Source organism: Panthera leo, chromosome B4 (genome assembly GCF_018350215.1).
Source record: "Panthera leo isolate Ple1 chromosome B4, P.leo_Ple1_pat1.1, whole genome shotgun sequence".
Classification (NCBI taxonomy): Eukaryota; Metazoa; Chordata; class Mammalia; order Carnivora; family Felidae; genus Panthera; species Panthera leo.
The window spans coordinates 76771873-76792221 of NC_056685.1; the positions used below are offsets into that span (position 1 = coordinate 76771873).

At 41.3% G+C, this 20349-nt stretch overlaps 1 protein-coding gene across 6 annotated transcripts in view; it reads right to left on the reverse strand.

Annotated features, from left to right (window-relative positions):
* The window catches only part of FAM186A (family with sequence similarity 186 member A), a 78225-nt gene that overhangs the window by 17101 nt on the left and 40775 nt on the right, over nucleotides 1-20349 (reverse strand). For 3 of the 6 annotated variants that reach the window (XM_042946493.1, XM_042946495.1, XM_042946492.1), the window contains exons 3-4: nucleotides 19342-19512; nucleotides 2516-9677 (exon numbers count right to left, since the gene is read on the reverse strand). In XM_042946493.1, the coding sequence (XP_042802427.1) occupies nucleotides 2516-9677; nucleotides 19342-19512 (7333 nt within the window). Of the gene's footprint in view, nucleotides 1-2515; nucleotides 9678-10251; nucleotides 10359-19341; nucleotides 19513-20349 lie in introns of those variants that run through there. The other 3 variants (XM_042946496.1, XM_042946498.1, XM_042946497.1) reach the window with 3 other exon arrangements.

The following is a 20349-nucleotide window of genomic DNA, read 5'->3' on the forward strand; positions in this document are numbered from 1 at the left end:
GTAATAAAAATAAATTTTAAAAAAGTCCAGTAATATTCACATGTCCTGGAGGCTGAGCATAAACTTCACTCTATGCCTGCCTAGCAGGGCCTATGTTTCTTCCTTTTACCCACACTTCTAGCTTATATATCCTTTCCTTGATATGAAGCTCTTGGCTAGAAAAGAGTTCCGTCTCTAGGATCTGAGAGAAGTGTATGTGAATTTGGATAGTAGATACAACTGCCCTGCTATGGTCTTGATGTACAGAAATTTTCTATTTGCACTTGACAAGGTGGCACAAAATGCACTTTCAGTATAGAAAACATGCAATTTTCCAAATAACTACTTGATTGGGTGGGCATAATCAACATGAGTAGTAAGTGTGGTTTCATAAAGTGGAGCAAAAAAAAGGGGCATTTTAAAATAACTTTTTGAGGGGCGCCTGGGTGGCTCAGTCGGTTGAGCGGCCGACTTCAGCTCAGGTCATGATCTCGCGGTCCGTGAGTTCGAGCCCCGCGTCGGGCTCAGGTCATGATCTCGCGGTCCATGAGTTCGAGCCCCGCGTCGGGCTCTGTGCTGACCGCTCAGAGCCTGGAGCCTGTTTCAGATTCGGTGTCTCCCTCTCTCTGACCCTTCCCGGTTCATGCTCTGTCTCTCTCTGTCTCAAAAAATAAAATAAACGTTAAAAAAAATTTTTTTAAATAACTTTTTGAATAGTATAGCTCCCTAAGTGAGGAAAGGAGACATTTTCATGTGTCCTTGTCTAGTCATTTTAAGCACCACTAAGTTAATAGCTCTGTATCTTTTGGGGTTTTGTACCGTGTAACGCCTTTTATACCTGTTGATTCTGTTGTTATTTTTTGTGTATTAAATATTTTTTTTTTATTTTGCTGGAAAAAAAAAAAGGTCTAGGATTATTCAGTCTGGAAAGAGAACGCCAAAGACAGGTACAGAGTAAAATATTTGTCAACAAATCTGATTACTTATGCTTTGAAATGAAAAGTTCTGATTATATCTTGAATAAGTCTCTTTTATCTTGCTGTTCCAATCCTTAGTCTCAAATTAATTCAGTCCTTAAAAGTATAAATTTCATGAGAACAGGGTACTTTGTCTGCTTTATTCACTACTGTATCCTTAGCACCTAATACAATACTTGGCGCATAGTAGGCATTAATAAATATTTGTTAAATAAATGGCATAAGTTGTTCCTGTAATTGATGATAACCCTTTCTAGTATAGGTTTTAGTGTGACCTCTTGTAATTTTAGGTAAAAGATATCCCCAAATTAATACGTTGGTAATCTCAAACATAAGTGCTAAGGATAGCAGGACAGTTGTCGCTTTCCCTGACCTATTTCTGGTATTTGCAATTTTTATTTTTATTTGTTTGTTTGTTTTTGAGAGAGAGAACACTTGCAAGTGCAAGCACAGGAGGGGCAGAGGGAAAAGGAGAGAGAGAATCTTAAGCAGGCTCCATGCTCAGTGCAGAGCCCCACACAGGGCTTGATCTCACGACCATGAGATCATGACCTGGACCTGAGCTGAAATCAAGAGTCAGATGCTCAACTGCCTGAGCCACCAGTTGGCTGGCACCCCTATATTTGCAATCTTTTTTTTTTTTTTTTTTTTTTTTTTTTGCAATTTAAAAAAATCAGGACCAGGACCTGTTTCCTCCAAGTTGCTTCAGCAGCAAGGTTACCATGGCAACACCTTGTATATAACCTGCCATCTCCCATTTTAAGAATCATACATCTTCTGGTGAACTCAAGAAGATGAAAGAAATTTAGAAAAACTAAAAGCATTTTTAAGCTTTTGAAGTTGATATTTTGGAGATCAATCATGATCCACAAAATATATCTGAGCATCTCTGCTAGAGATATAAATGGATGAAATAGATCATATAACATTTTTTATTTCCAAAAAGATATATCTCCTTTTGCTATCTTAAATAGGCTTCATTCCACAGACCTTCTGTAAGAGAATGTTTTAGGGGCACCTGGGTGGCTCAGTTGGTTAAGCATCTGACTTTGGCTCAGGTCATGATCTCACGGTTTGTGAGTTTGAGCCCCGTGTCAGGCTCTATGCTGACAGCTCAAAGCCTAGAGCCTGCTTCAGATTCTGTGTCTCTCTCTCTCTCTGCCCCTCCCCCACTCACGCTCTGTCTCTCTCTCAAAAATAAGCATTAAAAAAAAGAGAGAAGGGCTCCTGGGTGGCTCAGTCGGTTAAGTGTCCTACTTCACTCAGGTCATGATCTCACAGTTTGTGAGTTCAAGCCCCTCGTCGGGCTCTGTGCTGACAGCTTGGAGCCTGAAGCCTCCTTCAGATTCTGTGTCTCCCTCTCTCTCTGCCCCTCACCTGCTCACACTCTGTCTCTCTCTGTCTCTCAAATGGAAATAAACATTAAAAATTAAAAAAGAGAGAGAGAATATTTTAGAACATCTAATCCGACAAACATGTATATACTTATAGAGCAATGAAGGGAGGATATTTAAAATCAGGACTAAACCAGAAAACTGAACCTCCAATATTACATCTACCTTGCACGCTGGATCAGCCTGTAAGCAATGTACTTGCGGAATAAGTATCCCAGCCGAACTGTGTCCGTATGAAGTGTCTCAATTATGAGATTCCTAGCTGTTGTGTGTAGTTGTGAAGGAAGTCCAGAAGCTTTTGTGGCCTGATTTAAGAGTATCAGGTTCTTTCTCTGAGCCTCTACATCAACAAAATATCTCTGCTCTTTGAGCTCTTGGGGAGTGGAAGGGGGCACTAGCATCTTGGGTTTCTTGGTACCTGAAACTGAAGTCAGTATCCAGGACTTGTCTATAGGGGAGAACTTGGATTTCTGGTCCCATTCAGAAGATGAGATCTGTGATGTTTTGGGTAGTTTAGTCGTAAGAGAGGGTAGTGATGTTATAGGCTTCATGAGAGTCGGAATGTAAGGGGTTTGTGATACTGGTGTCCTGTAATTGGTGAGATAGGACTGAAATGTTCTAAATTGTTCCATGGCAATAGGATCATGGCATATCGGGATTTCTTCCAAAGTGTCAGACGCCTCTGATATTTGGAACTTCTTAGTGGTGAAAGGGGCTTGAGTTACCTTGAAATCAGTAGCACTGGGATGAACAAATGCTGAATTAGGTTTCAGAGAAGAAATAATTGCCAATCTTTCCTTACTTTTCTTGGAGACAGAAGAGGACAAATCTTTCAGGGGCTTTCCAGGAGTTGGAGAGGTCCATAATGTTGGAAGATGCCCAGGGGTGGGAGGGATCCACAGTGGGGAAGCTTGACGCTGCCCAAGGGGAGAAGGGGCTTGTAGATAGTGAGATTGCTCACAGGTAGCAGCCGGCTGGAATGCCTGGGGCTGCTCAGAGAGTGTTAAGGGTCTAGGTTCCAGGAGCTCCCCATGGATGGAAGAGGTTCCAGGAACCAAGGGCTTCCTAGGAGAAAGAGGAGCCAAGAGATCAGGAATCTGTGCAGAGGTGAGTGGGACTCCAGATATAAGGGGCTGCCTGGAGGCCAGAGGGGCTTCTGATATCAGAGGTAGCTGAGGAGTCCTAGAGCCCCAAGAGGAAAAGAACTGCTGAGGGCCGAGAAGGGTCTCCAGTGTAAGAGGCTGCCCTAAAGTTGGCAGGGTCTCAGCTATGGGAAATTTCTCAGGAGTCAGTGGGACCTCTGGTGCTACAAACTCAACAGAGGTGGATTGACCTTTAGAAAACAGGGTCTGTTTAGAGGAAGGAAAAGTCTGTGGTGCAAGGAGTTTCCCAGGCTCAGAACGAATTCTCACTCCTAGTGATTTACCAGGGACTTGGGAGAGAGGAGAGTGTGATATCTGCAAAGGAATAGGAGAGACCTCCAATGCAGAGGATTTCTCAGCAATAGCAGCAGATGCTGGGGATTGCCTAGGAAGGACAGAAGCCTTCAATTTTTGAAGTGATCTAAGACTGGAAGGATCCAATGTGGGTAACTTCTTAGAAATGTGAGGAGCACTTGGTGTGACAGATTTATCAGTAACAGGCACAATCCCAACTTTCAGGGTGTGTTCTAAAAGAGGATGGACCCCAAGTGGTGAGAGCTGTTCATTAATGAGAGGTGCTCTTGATTTTAGGTCATCTACCCGCATGGGATGGGATTGTCCTGGAATGAAGGGAGCTCCCAAAGGCTGGACTTGCTCAAGGGTAAGGGGAAATCCTAAGACATGGGATTTGTCTGATTTATCTGATTCCCAGAAGTGTTCTGGAGAGAGAGAAATACCTAATGCTTGAGCCTGTTCTAAGGAGAGAGGGGCACCCAAAGCCTGGGTCTGTTCAGGGGTAAGAGTGACAGCTGAGACCCAGGCATTTTCTGGAGTGATAGGGACACCCAATTTCTGGGCCTGTGATGCAGTGAGAGGAGACTCCCATGCATGAACTTTCTCAAGGGTGTGTATGAAACCCAAGCCCTGGCATTTCTCAGGGCTGAGGGTGACCACCAATGCCTTGAACTGCTCAGGGGTGAGAGTGATCCCCAGTGCCTCTGCCTGCTCAAGGGTCACGGTGATCCCCCGTGCCTGGGCCTGCTGAGGGGTCAGAGTGATCCCTTGTGCCTGGGCCTGCTCAGGGGTGAGAGAGATCCCCAGTGCCTGTGCCTGCTCAGGGGTGAGAGTGATGCCCTGTGCCTGGGCCTGCTGAGGGGTCAGAGTGATCCCACCTGCCTGTGCCTGCTGAGGGGTCAGAGTGAGCCCCAGTACCTGGGCCTGCTCAGCGGTCAGAGTGATCCCCTGTGCCTGGGCCTGCTGAGGGGTCAGATTGATTGCCTGTGCCTGCTGAGGGGTGAGAGTGACCCCCCGTGCCTGTGCCTGCTGAGGAGTCAGAGTGATCCCCAGTGCCTGGGCCTGCTCAGAGGTGAGAGAGATCCCCTGTGCCTGGGCCTGCTCAGGGGTCAGAGTGATCCTCTGTGTCTGGGCCTGCTGAGGGGTCAGAGTGATTGCCTGGGCCTGGGCCTGCTCAGGGACGAGAGGGATCCCCCGTGCCTGGGTGTGCTCCAGGGTCATAGTGACCCCCTGTGCCTGGGCCTGCTCAGGGGTGAGAGAGATCCCCTGTGCCTGGGCTTGCTGAAGGGTCAGAGTGATTCTCTGTGCCTGGGCCTGCTCAGGGGTGAGAGTGATCCCCTGTGCCTGGGCCTGCTGAGGGGTGAGAGAGATCCCCTGTGCCTGGGCCTTTTCAGGGGTGAGAGTGATCCCCCCTGCCTGGGCCTGCTCAGGGGTGAGAGAGATCCCCTGTGCCTGGGCCTGCTCAGGGGTGAGAGAGATCCCCTGTGCCTGGGTCTGCTCAGGGGTCATAGTGACCCCCTGTGCCTGGGTCTGCTCAGGGGTGAGAGAGATCCCCAGTGCCTGGGCCTGTTCAGGGGTCAGAGTGATCTCTTGTGCCTGTGCCTGCTGAGGGGTCAGAGTGATCCCCAGTGCCTGTGCCTGCTGAGGGGTGAGAGTGATCCCCTGTGCCTGGGCCTTTTCAGGGGTGAGAGTGTTCCCCCATGCCTGGGCCCGCTGAGAGATCAGAGGGATCCCTTGTGCCTGGGCCTGCTCAGGGGTCAGAGTGACCCCCTGTGCCTGGGCCTGCTCAGGGGTAAGAGTGATCCCCTGTGCCTGGGCCTTTTCAGGGGTGAGAGTGATCCCCTGTGCCTGGGCCTTTTCAGGGGTGAGACTGATCCCTTGTGCCTGTGCCTGCTCAGGGGTCAGAGTGACCTCTTGTGCCTGGGCCTTTTTGGGGATGAGAGTGATCCCTTTTGCCTGGGCCTGCTCAGGGGTCAGAGTGATCGCCTGTGCCTGGGCCTGCTGAGGAGTGAGAGTGATCCCCCCTGCCTGGGCCTGCTCAGGGGTCAGAGTGATCCCCTGTGCCTGGGCCTGCTGAGGGGTCAGAGTGATTGCCTGTGCCTGCTGAGGGGTCAGAGTGATCCCCAGTACCTGTGCCTGCTCAGGGGTGAGAGTGATCCCCTGTGCCTGGGCCTTTTCAGGGGTGAGAGTGATCCCTTGTGCCTGTGCCTGCTCATGGGTGAGAGTGATCCCCAGTGCCTGGGGCTGCTGAGGGGTCAGAGTGATTGCCTGGGCCTGCTGAGGGATGAGAGTGATCCCCCCTGCCTGTGCCTGCTGAGGGGTCAGAGTGATCCCCAGTGCCTGGGCCTGCTCAAGGGTGAGAGTGATCCCCTGGGTCTGGGCCTGTTCAGGGCTCAGAGTGATTCCCAGTGCTTGGGCCTGCTGAGATGTTAGAGTGATCCCCCCTGCCTGTGCCTGCTCAGGGGTAAGAGTGATCCCCTGTGTCTGGGCCTGCTCAGAAGTGAGAGTGATGCCCTGTGTCTGTGACTGCTCAGGAGTGACCATGATCTCCAGTGCCTGTGCCTGCTGAGGGGTGACAGTGATCCCCATTTCCTGTACTTGGTCAGGGGTGACAGTAATGCCCGGTGCCTTGACCCCCTCAGGGGTGAGTGTGATACCCTGTGCCAGGGTCTGCTCCTCGGTGAAGGTGAACCCCAGTTCATGGGCCTGCTCGGGGGTGAGCGTGATCCCCTGTGACTGAGATTGCTGAGGAATAACAGTGGTCCCCAGTGCCTGGGCCTGGTCATAAGTGAGGGTGATCCCCAATTCCTGGGCCTGCTTGGGGGTGAGAGTGATCCCATGTGCCTGTGCCTGCTTATCAGTGAAGGTGAACCCCAGTTCATGGGTCTGCTCAGGTATGAAAGTGATCCCCAGTGCCTGTTCCTGCTGAGGGGTGAGAGTGATCCCTTGTGCCTTGGCTTGCTGAGGAGTGACAGTGGTCCTGAGTGCCTGGGCCTGCTCAGGGGTGAGAGTGATTCCCAAGGCCTGTGCCTGCTGAGGGGTGAGAGTGATCCCCTGTGCCTGGGCCTGCTCAGGAGTGAGAGGGATCCCAAGTGCCTGAGCCTGTTGAGGAGTGACAGTGATCCCCAATGCCTTTTGAAGAGTGTCAGTGATGCTCATTTCCTGGGCCTGCTCAGGGATAAGACTGATCCCCAGTGCCTGGGCCTGTTCTGGGGCCACAGTGATGCCTAGTTCTTTGGCCTTTTGAGGGGTGATAGTGATCTCCAGTTCCTGGGCCTGTTGAGGAGTTAGAGTGAGGGTCTTTGTGGGAGACTGTCCAGAAATTGGAAAGGCCCCAGGTGATGGCGATTGTGTCGATGGAGAAGGAGTGATTGGTATAGGGTGCTTTCCGTCAGCAAAATTTTCTAATGTCTTCAGATGTCCATGGAACGCTTTTCTTTGGTGTAACTGGGATGCTACTTTCGGTATGCTCTTCCATTTGGGAGACACTGTCACTGAAGTTTGGATGAGCATCTTTTCTAGTGTGTCAGAATTTTTCTCATTGATCTTCCTCTGATCCTTTGTCTTTTTCTGCTTCTGCCTTCCATGGTCTTCTATGTTTCTCCTTGGCTTCTGCTTCTCTTCTTTCTCCCTATTTATTTCTAGCTTCGGGTGTCTCAGTTCCTTCTGAACTGGCCTCATCTGCTCCTCCTCCTCCTCCTCCAGGGGTACCAATTGTTCTTCCATTTCTTGATTCCATGCCTCCAGCTGCTGCTGTTTTGTCTTCTGATATTCTTTCTCTTTTCTTTGCATTTGCTCGTCATCTTGCTTAGTCTGTTTTTGTTGTTCCTTCCATGCTTCCTCTTCCTGCCACCATTTCTGCTTCTGTTGCCTTTGCTTTCTCTCCTTCATTTGGAGCCATGACTCTTCCTTCTCCAATTTTTTACTTATCAGCTCATGGCTCTTCTTCCAGAAACTCCCTTCCTCTTGCAAATGGTGTTTGAGACCCTCACCAAATACTTTTTCTTGACCTTCTTGCAAATATTCATCCCACCTCTGTTTTTCCTTTTCCTTGTGGTGTCTCCCTACTGTTGAGGCTACTAGAGCATCTCTTTCACCTTCTATTTCAGTCAAGATCATTTGTATTAAATTGTCAATTAATGGGTCCATGCTCTTAGATGAGAGTAAGGTGCTAATTTCAGCCTTTGCACTAATTGGCTTCTGAAAATGCAATCCTGGCATAAATGAGACTTCCTTTTTTCGTTTCATAGGTTTCTCTCCAACTTGTCCTGCATTTTTTATATCTTTGTATTCTCTCAAGATTTTTGCCACAGTTTCAGCCACAGTTTGGAAGTATTCCTCCATTTTTGCCTTTATGATTTCTAATTTTTCGACCTCTGCTGTTTTTAATAATAACCCCTCTTTTGGCACAGCCTTTTTATCCAAAGGCTTTCCTATGTTATCAATTTTCTCATTTAGGAAAGCCATTATAGCTTTTTGAAATTCTTCTAGGTTACTCTCTTCACTTTTGCCATCTGGGCTTTCTAGAACTCTCATAGATTCCGAAGTCTCTTTTGCTATCCTAGATTGTGATTTAACAAGTTCAGGAGACTTGAATTTCTTGGCTAAGACTATGATATCCTCAGTTTTCCCCTCTTTGCTTGTGGTGGTTCTTGGAGAGATCTGATGTTTCTTCCCTTTTGTTTTCATTTTCTCAGAGGAATAACCAAGTTCAGTCAATTTGAATTGCTCTTCTTGGCTACTCATCTCACTTTTGCTCTCTTTGTCCATTGACTCGGTGGTGGGTTCTTCTTTATTCTCTGAAGAAATCTGGCTTTTGTCATGTGAATATTCAGGTTTGACCTTCCTGAGTCCTTCCCACATACGACCTGTTCCACTTTTGCCACTTTGTCTTTTTGTGTCAGTAGAAGGGTAATCAGTAGGGACATAGCGACTTTTTGATTCTGCAAATGACTTTGGTTTGGCTTCAGAAAAGGATTTCATTTCTTTTCTATTCTTTTCCAGTGCCTGTAGCTCCAAGTCATGATCAAGTTTGGTCTCTTTCTGTTTACCTTTATCATCACTCAGATGTGATCCAGAGGTCTCATCCATAGATGAGCCTTTAATTTGCTTTTTCTTCTGTGATTGATACTGGTCATCATCTTTCTTCAGTGACACCTTATCTTCAGTGATACCTTCAGAAGACTCTTTTTGGTTTTTTTCAGGTAAAGGGTATTGCTGTTCAATTAAATCTGGGGTCATTTCAGCTGGGGCTGTATATGAAAATGCTGAGTCCCACTGGATCCCCAAGGCTTTGGTCTCTTGGGTTTGGGCCTCATCTATAATGTTTTCAAATTCTTTAGCCAAAATATTTTCTATACTGTCTTCTATGTCAGTTTTGCTAATGGCAATGGATGATTGTGGAGAAAGCTCAGGCAACGCTTTCAAGGTTGATGTGGGTAATGCTGTAGGTAGTTGTTGCTCTACAATACCTTTGGACTGAATAAATTGTTCATATTTTTCTTCTGCATCTTGAAGTTTCTGCTGAAGTATTTCATTTTGTTCACTGAGATCTCGTATTATTTTCAGAGAGAGCTCTTTTTCTTTTTCACTTGTCTCATTTGTATACATATTAGCACTTTGGAGGATAAAAACTTTTACTTCATCATTCAGTGTTTTCAAAGCTTTAGAAAGGTTTACTATTGTTGATGATATATATTTAATAGCATTGTTTTCCAATTTATTGAACATTGCAGTGTTTATGAGTTCCTGTAGCATATCTTGGATTTCTGAAACCTTTGTATTTGTTGCAAATTCATCACTAATCATCTGATCTGGTCTTAAAGCATGAGCTGTTGCAGGTCGCTTTATAACCCTTTCTTTCCAAGATTTCCATAGAGTACCTCTAGATGCTGGAGGAAAAAAACCACAAAACATAAAATAATGAGATTGCATTTCTTCTTCTGTGTGGTGCTCTATCTATGCTAAAGCCTAGGAATTTAGCCTAAATTATGGATAAGTATAGGATAAAGATTCATCAGAAAGCTTTGGCTCCAATGGGGCACCTGACTGGCTCAGTCTATAGAGCATATGACTCTTGATCTCAAGGTTGTGAGTTTGAGCCCCATGTTGGGTGTAGAGATTACTTAAGAAGAAAAAGAAAAAAAAAAGATTTTATTTTTATTTTATTTATTTATTTTTTTGAGAGAGAGAGAGAGAGAGAATATCTTAAGCAGGCTCCACACTCAGCATGGAGCCCAGTGCAAGGCTCAGTCTCACAACTGTGAGATCATGACCTGAGCTGAAATCAAGGGTCAGATGCTCAACTGACTAAGCCACATGGGTGCCCCTAAAAATAAAATCTTAAAAAAAAGACAACAAAAAAACCTTTACCTCCAAAGTAAATAGTATTATTTTTTCCCACAATTACCTAGAATTTTGCTTCCAAAATTTAGTCTTTGGTCTTTAGTTATGATCTCAGCTTACCTTCAGTTATAAGTTTGGGATTAGATATAACATAAGCCAAAACTTTCCTTTGGCTTTGATTATGCTTGGTGCTTTCCATTTTCTTTCTTATGTTCCTGTCCTTCTTTTCTCACTTTTCTGAATCACAGTCAGTCTTGGTTCTTTCAGAAGAGTCACAAAAGAGCAGAAAAAAGTCAAACATTTGAAGGGATTTCCAGAATGGCTGAATGAGAAACTCGGCAAAATTTTTTCCCATAAAAGCAATGATAAAACTTGACAAAACTGCCCAAACCAATGATTTTAGGACTTTGGAAATTGACTGCAAGCATACAACAAAATGGTAAACATTTTTTTCAAGAAAAATTACTAAACTTCAGTAAGAACTGGAAGTCTGTGATGTTTTAGCCTGGAGCTTCTTCTGTTTCCAACTCCCCCAAGCCATGTTACCTGGTAGTTCTACAAGAGTGAGTCAAGCCTTGAAGCTCTACTGCCTGAGGGGGCTGATTTGATCTTGAATAAAGCAGGGAAAAAACACATGCCTAGGGACATTGTCTAAAACAATACTTCCTTAACTCACACACAGATCCATTAGCAAAGAATAGAAGCCTTACTGGATCAATCTGGATCACTTAATGATTGACCAGTTATTGACCACTAAGTTATGCTGACCCAAAGGTGACCCCTAGGAATTCAAGCTTTAAAATATAAACAAAAATGAGGGGAAAAAAATAACTGAGCAAAGGTGTCAGCAGCCACACACTGTTGGGGAGACAGACTTTACTGCATTAATCCAGACAAATCACTAAAAAGCAAAGGAAAAAAGGAGCAAAAAGAAACCCTGGAGGTTATAGGGGAAGTCAGACTCTAAAGTTGCTATAATATGTCATCTAAAATGTCCAGTTTTGGGGGTGCCTGGATGGTTCAGTCGGTTAAGAGTCCAAGTCTTGATTTCAGCTCAGGTCATGATCTCATGGTTCATGAGTTCAAGTCCTGCATCTGGCTCTGTGCTAACAGCACAGACCCTGCTTGGGATGCTCTCTCTCCCCCCGTCTCGTTGCCCCTCCCCGACTTGCTCTCTTTCTGTCTCAAAAATAAATAGATAAACATTAAAAACACTTACAAAAATAAATGAACTTTTTAAAAAAATATTGAGGAAATAATAATGGCCAAATCATCCCAAATTTGATGAAAAACATTAATCTACACATTCAAGAAGATCATTGAACTCTAAGATAAATACAAAAAGATCCATACCTAGATACATCATAGTCAATTGTTGAAAGCCAGACAAAGAATCTTTAAAGTAAAAAGATAAAAATGACTTATCACAATCAAAGGAGACTAAAAAATCAAAGCATAGGGGAGCCATAGTAAATTTAACAGCTTACCACTGATTAGAAACAAGAGGCCCAAACACAGTGGGATGACTATTCAAAGTGGTGAAAGAATAATACTGCTAACCAAGAATTCTATATCCAGGAAAACTATCCTTCAAAAAATGAAGGTAAAACATCCATTCCCTGAAATAACACTCTTCCCAAAGTACCATGCACATGGAACTCTCATAACCATCCTCATTATAAGTGTCTTTAAAGACTTCTCTAAATGGATTACAGAATTTCTATTACATCCATTCCTTGAAATAACACTCTTCTCAAAGTAGTATGCACATACAGCTCTTGTAATCATCCTTATTGCATGTGTTTTTAAACAGTTCTCTAAATATATTACATTACTCACTGAAATAACATTCCTGTAAATGTGGCTTGCAGTGAACACTCATATATCCATGTGTTTTCAACACTTCTGTAAATGTATTACAGAATTTCTATCAGATCCATTCCATGAAATAACTATTTTCAAAGTAATCAAAGGATGTAACCTGTTATTTTTCTTTTTAATGAAGGCAAGAAATAAGACATACAGATGGCAACTAAGGATATGAAAAGATGTTCAGTGTCATCTGTCATTAGAGAATTGGAAACTGTTGTAGCCACTCTGGAAAGCACTATGGAGATTCCTTAGAAAGTTAAAAATAGAACTACCTTACAACCCAGCAATTGCACTACTAGATATTTACCCAAAGATACAAAAATACTGATTCGAAGGGACACATGCACCCCAATACTTATAGCAACATTATCAGTAATAACTAAATTATGGAAAGAGCCCAATTGTCCATTGACTGATGAGTGGATAAAGAAGATGTGCGATATATATACAATGGAATATTACTCAGCCAAAAAAAAAAAAAGAATGAAATCTTGTCATTTGCAACAATATTGATGGAGCTAGAGTGTATTATGCTAAGTGAAATAAGTCAGAGAAAGACAAATACCATATGATTTCATTCATGTGGAATTTAAGAAACAAAACAGATGAACATAGGAGAAAGAGAAAACCAAAAAAAAAAAAAAAAAAAAAAGGAGGAAGACAAACCATAAGAGACTATTAACTATAGAGAACAAACTGAGGGGAGGGGCACTGTGTAAGGAATAGTCTAAATAGGTGATGGGTATTAAGGAGGGCACTTGTGATAAGCACTGGGTGTTATATGTAAGAGATGAATCACTAAATTCTACTTCTGAAACCAATTTATATTATATGTTAACTAACTAGAATTTAAGTAAAAACTTGAAAAAAAAGAATTGCAAATTACAACAATGAAATATGTTACACATTTCTGAAAATGGCTAAATCCAAAAAACCAGTAATGCCAATTGCTAACAAGTACAGGGAGTGACAAGAACTCCTGTTGAAAAATGGTGGGAATGAGAAATGGTACATCTACTTGGAAAGACAGTTTGGCAGTTTCTTACAAAGTTACTTACAAAGTAATGTAATCTTATCAAATGATCTAGCCATCATGTTCCTAGGTTTTTACATAATTAATTCGAAAACATGTCCATGAGAAAGTGTGTGTGTGTGTGTGTGTGTGTGTGTGTGTGTGTATGGCAGTTTTATTCTTAGTCACCAAAACCTGGAAGCAACCACATAAACAAGCTGTGGTGCATCTGTACAATGGAATATTATTCAGCAGTAAAAAGAAATAAGCTATTAGGCCACAAAAAGATAGGGAGGAACCTTAAATGTATATTGCTAAGTGACACAAGCCAGTCTGAAAAAGCTACATACTACATGATTCCAATTATATAACATCCTTGGAAAACCAAAACTATGGAGACATAGGGGCACCTGGGTGGCTCAGTCAGTTAAGGGTCCGACTTTGGCGCAGGTCATGATCTCACAGCCCATGAGTTTGAGCCCCGCATCGGGCTCTGTGCTGACAGCTCAGAGCCTGGAGCCTGTTTCACATTCTGTGTCTCCCTCTCTCTCTGACCCTCCCTTGTTCATGCTCTGTCTCTCTCTGTCACAGAAATAAGTAAAGGTTAAAAAAAAAAAGTAAAAAAAAAAAACTATGGGGACATAAAAAATTATCAGTACCAGGGACTTGGGGAAAGAGGGGAAGAATACATAAGTGAATCACAGGGCATTTTTAGGGTGGAAAAACTATTTTGTATGATACTATAAGGGTGGCTACATGACAATATACATTTGTCAAACCCAGTAGAACTCTATAGCACAAAGAGTGAAACTTAATGTATACAAAATTTTTAAATACCCTTTTAAGAGGTCAGGGGATCCCAGGAAGGAATGTAGACTGTGATATGACAATCTAACAATATAAGAAATGTATGACAAAACCTCACTGAAAGGAATGAGAGGATGCAGGGAGTGCTGACCTATAAGTAACCGGAAATGAATGGAGTCCGTAAGACTGAAGACAAAGTGCTGTACTCTAGTTGATAAGTTATTTCCCACTAGGGTATGGGTTAATAATTCTGATACTGCTATGCGTGTATACTGGAATCGAGCAATTAAGTGAAGTAGATGGTAGGAGCAAGTTTCTTATTGTTTGTCATAATTTATAGATAAGCAAGGGGAAGAAACTGGAATGATCTATGTGTGATAATGAATTAAAATTAGAGAAATCACTATAAACTTATGTTTAGTTTAAAGTAGTTACAGATGATAATATATATACATATTAATAGATATGTGTAACTGCATTGGCTCTACACACACACACACAAACACACACACACACACACACACACACACACACACATATTTTTTGTTCTGTCAAATGAGAGGACTGAACAGAAATGACAGCCCAGTAGCAATGAACACACCTAGCAACCAGACCTTGCTTTTTAATACTATTCTCTACTAAAAGTAACCAGAAATCCTTGAAGAAATGACAGATTATAAGACTGGAGCAGGATATATTCGAGATGAACCTGAAGCATCTTGTAGTGCCAGAAAGTAGGGAAGTGCTAAAAAAATAAAAAAGAAAGGGGCACCTGGGTGGCTCAGTTGGTTGAGCGTCTGACTTCGGCTCAGGTCATGATCTCACAGCTTGTGAGTTCAAGCCCTGTGTCTGGCTCTGTGCTAACAGCTAAGAGCCTGGAGCCTGCTTTGGATTCTGTTTCTGTCTCTCTCTCTCTCTGCACTGCCCTGTTCATGCACTGTCTTTCTCTTTCTCTCAAATATAAATAAACATTTAAAAAAATTATTTAATAATAATAAAGAAAGAAAAAAGAAAAAGCCACATCGATGAGGTTATGTTAAAGGGGCACAGGAACCAATTGAAAGAGGTCCCAATGGCCAAAACTAGAACAAGTTAAGCAAGTAAATAAAGTAGTATTGGATTATAACTCAAAGTCCAAAAAAAATCTGAGTTCATTTTGAGATAAATAATTGAATAAATTAATAAATGAGGAAGAAGAGACAAATTATAGTACATAAGAACTTCAAATAATTTATGTAGATATTCATCCTAAAAGAAAGGGAGCACAATCCCCTTTTCCTTAAGTATCGGCTGCACATATAGACTTATTTTAAAAAGCAAAGTATGGAAAATGAAGAAAAAGAGTAACTTTACAGTGGAGAAACCTGACAAGCACTACTTTAGCCACGTGGTCAAGGTCAACATTGAGTCATTTGATAGTACGTACCCTTGAAATCGTATGATGACAATGGTACTTTACCTCTGTGATCTTTCTCCTCAAAATCCATAACCCCAGAGTAAATGTGAGAAAAACACCAGACAAATTCCCATAGGGGAGCATCATATAATATATCTGACTGGTGCTCCTCACATGTGTCAGGAACATCAAACAGAAGGAAAAGTCTGTGAAATTGTCACAGCCAAGAAAGCCTAAGAAGACATGACAGTTAAATGTAATTAGGTACCCTGGATGGAATCCTGAAACAAAAAAGGACATTAGGTAAAAACAAGGAATTATGACTACAGTCCATAAATTATGGACTTTAGTTAATAATGTGTCAATACTGGTTTGTTAATTATAACAAATGTATCATACTAATATAATATATTAGTAATAGGGGAAACTATGGAGAAATATGGAATTCTCTGTACTATTTTCTCACTTTTTTTTATAAATCTAAAACTACCTTAACAAAATAAAGTCTATTAAAAAATGAAAGTGAAATAAAGACATTCTAGATGAGCAAAACGGAAAGAATTTGCTGCTAGTAGACCAGCCTTATAAGAAAGACAAAGAAGTCCTTCAGGTTGAAAGGAAATGATACCAGAGGATAACTCAAATTCACACAAAGAAATAAAGAGCACAAGTATATGTAGGTAAAAATATGCTTTCTTTTCCTCTCTTAACTGATTAAAAAGACAATCATATAAAACAATAATTATGAACTATGTTGTTGGGCTTATGATACATAAAAATGTAATATATATGACAAAATCCAAAGGAGGGGAAGAGAATGGAGCTAATGGAGCAAAAATTCTATATCTTGCTTGTATTAAGTTAGCACTAATCTGAAACAGATTGTGATAATTTTTTTAAGTGTATTTATCTTGAGAGAGGAGAGAGAGAGAGAGAGAGAGAGAGAGAGAGAGAGAAAGTGAATGGGGGAGCGACAGAGAGAAAGGGAGAGGGAGAATCCCAAGTAGACTCCACACTGTCAGTGCAGAGCTCAACATGGGGCTCAAACTCACCAATGGTGAGATCATGACCTGAGCCAAAATCAAGAGTCCAATGCTTAACCAACTGAGCCACACAGGCGCCCCAGGTTGTGATAATTTAAAATGTGTACTGCAATCCCTAAAGAGCTACTAAGGAAATTACTCCAAAAATATAAGAGGAAAATGGAATTAAAATGGTACACTAGAAAATATTTGTTTAACACAAAAAGTAGTAAAAGAAGAACAGGAGAACAAAGAGATGAGACATGGAAAATAAACAGCAACACAACACATAAAAATCCAATCATATCAACAATTACATTAAATATGAAAGAATTAAATACTCAAAAGTGAAATATTGCCCAATTTTATGTGTATTTGTGTATTTTTTTGTGTGTATATATATTTAAAAGCCAACACGATCCAATGATAAGCAATATATCTTAGATTCAATCTTGCACAGTAACCACAGGGGAGCTGGAGAGAATAGACTAATATCAAACAAAATAGACTTTAAGACAAAAAGAAAATGGTTCTAGATACAATGAGGGACATTTTATAATGATAAAAAGATCAGTTCATCAGTAAGCTATCACAATATGAACATATATGCACCTAATAACAGAGCCTTAAAATATAGGAAGCAAAACCAGACAGAATTAAAGAGAGAAATAGCTAACTCAGTAATAGTAGTTGGGAAGTTCAATATCCCACTCTTAATAATAGAACAACTAGACAGAAAATCAGTAAGGATATATACAGAAGACTAAAACAACAATATAAACCAACTGTAGAACACTCCACCCAACAAAAGCAAAATATATCTTTTCAAACACACACAGAACATTCTCCAGGATAGACCATATGGTAGGCTATAAAGCAAGTCATAATAAATGTAAAAGGATTGAAAGAATACAAAGTATGTTCCACAAAATACTTCACATGGGGTAGATAGATACATAGATATACAGATAACAGATAATTTCCTACTGGTTCTTCTTCTCTGGTTGAACACTGACCAATACAAGCTTTTGTTTTTGTTTTAAGTTATTTATTTATTTATTTATTTATTTATTTATTTATTTTTAGTAATCTCTATACCCAATGAAGGGCCCAAACTCATGACCCTGAGATCAAGAGTCACATGCTCCTCTGCCTGAGCCAGCCAAGCACCGCCCCCCCATACAAGTTTTTAATATGACACTAAAACCATGAACCACAAAAGAAAATATTGACAAATTGATTTGACTTCATCAAAATCAAAAACCATTGGCCTTCAAATGCCCCATTAACAAAATGAAAAGTCAAACCAAAGATTAAGAGAAAATGTTTGAAAATCACGTTTCTTTCTTTTTTTTTTAATGTTTCTTTATTTTTGAGAGAGACAGAGAGAGATAGAGTGTGAGTCAGGGAGAGGCAGAGAGAGAGGGAGACACATAATCCGAAGCAGGCTCCAGGCTCTGAGCTATCAGCACAGAGCCCAACATGGGGCTCCAACTCATAAACCAGGAGATCATGACCTGAGCCCAGGTCAGACGCTTAAATGACCGAGCCACAGAGGCGTCCCCCTTTTTTTTAATGTTTATTTATTTCTGAGAGAGAGAGAGAGAGAACGCGTGCGCGCACAAGCAGGGGAGGGGCAGACAGAGAGGGAGACACAGAATCTGAAGCAGGCTCCAGGCTCTGAGCTTGAACCCGTGAACCACAAGATCATGACATGAGCTGAAGTCAGACACTTAACCAACTGAGCCATTCAGGCGTCCCTGAGAATCACATTTCAAGACTTGTATTCAGAATACATAAAGGACTCTTAAAACTCAATAATAGAAATGGGAAAGCATTTGAATAGTCATTTCAGCAAAATAAATATAAGAATGACTAATAAGCACCTGGATAGATGCTCAACATCATCAGTCTTTAGGGAAATACAATTTAAAACCACAATGGGGGAGGGGAGTAGTGCTTGGGTGGCTCAGTTGGTTGAGAGGCGGACTTCAGCTCAGCGCATGATCTCACAGTTTGTGAGTTCTAGCCCTGCATCAGGCTCTCTACTGTCAGTGTGGAGCTTTGGATCCTCTGTCCTCCTCTCTCTCTGCACCTCACCCACTCATGCTCTCTCTCTCAAAAATAAATAAACATTAAAAAAAATAAATAAAACCACAATGGGATACCACTACACATCCTCTTGGAAAGGCGATCCTAAAGAAGTCCATAAAAAGTGTTGAGGATGTGGAGAAACTGGAACCTTAATACATTGCTGATGGGAACGTAAAATAGTGCCGTCATTTGGGCAATAAGTTAACAATTTCTTTAAAAGATAAGCATAAACTTACCAGCAATAGGTAAATGACCCAGAAATTCTACTCCTGGGTATCTACCCAAAAGAAATGAAAACATACATCCACACAAAGACTTATACATCTGGGTTTATAGCAGCATTATTCACAAAAGTCAAATGTCAAAATAATCTGAATGTCCATGAACTGGTGAGTAGGTAAACAAAATATGGTATATGCAAAAAATGATATACAATTGGTCATAGAAAGGAAGAAACTACTGATACATCCTATAACATGGCTGAACCTCAAAACCATTATTTAAGTAAAAGAAACCACATATAAAAGACTACCTATAATATGATTCCATCTTATGAAATGTCCAAAAAAGGCAAACTTATTGAGACAGAAAATAGATTTGTGTATGTTTGGAACTGGGGTGGGAGTGAGGATTGACTGCAAAAGGGCATGAGGGATCTTTTTTAGGATGAAGGAAATGTTCTAAAATTGAATTGTGGGGAGGGGGGCAGTGGTGGTGGCTGGCTGGCTCAGTCAGTAGAGCATGAGACTCTTGATCTCTGGGTCATGACTTCAAGCCCCATGCTGGGTATGGAACCTACTTTAAAAAAAATAAATAAATAAAATAAAATAAAATAAAATAAAATAAAATAAAATATTGTGATGATAGCTACACAACTCTAAATTTACTAAAAGTCATTGAATTTTACATTTAACATATGTGAGTTTTATGGTATGTAACTTTTACTTTAATAAAGCCATTTTTTAGAAACAGTCAAATCTGTTTCCAATGTCTTAAAGCACCCTTACTTATTTTTTTCTTTTGTCTCTTCTTTTCTTCAAATAAAGATACACTAATTCTACTCAGTATCTTGACATTGCTCTCAATAGCTTTGTACATTTCTGGTAAAAACTCCATTTTTGCTATCCAGTGATGGTGTTCCTCAATATCAATTGCAGTCATCTCAGACAAAATGGCATCTTGAAGAGAGCAAAAAAAAATTATTTTTGTGTAGAAAAATGATTATAATCATATAAGCTTATAATATCGGCTATCTACTTCATAATATAGTATTGAGGAATATAGGTGTCTCACACTTATTGCTCTTCTGAGGCTTTTCTCTATGAAGAAATGAAGAAGGATGAGGCTTGGAATAGAAAGCTAAACAGTAAATCCTGGACATGAAAATACTCTGGTAACTAAAATGTGAACATGTGTTTTAATATTGAGGAACTAAACCTCAACTCCTTTCATAAGTTGTCTAGTATTTTAAAACCCTCATTATATGAGACTTCTTGCAACTTTTTTTTTTTTTTTAATTTTTTTTTTTCAACGTTTTTTATTTATTTTTGGGACAGAGAGAGACAGAGCATGAACGGGGGAGGGGCAGAGAGAGAGGGAGACACAGAATCGGAAACAGGCTCCAGGCTCCGAGCCATCGGCCCAGAGCCTGACGCGGGGCTCGAACTCACGGACCGCGAGATCGTGACCTGGCTGAAGTCGGACGCTTAACCGACTGCGCCACCCAGGCGCCCCGAGACTTCTTGCAACTTAATGAAATTATTCTTTTTGTATTCTTAGCTTATTCATTCTTTCATTCAGCCAAATGTCTCCTTTGTCATGTATTGTTCTAGATGTTGAGGATACAACACTGAATAAAACAAGTTCCCTGACTTCATACTGCTTGCATTCTAGTGAAAGGAGACACACAAAACACAAAAATATAAACATTAATTATATAGTATGGCAGATCATAAGAAATGCTACAGACAAAAATAAAAAATAAAGAGGAATGGACAGTGCCAGGGAGTAGGGAA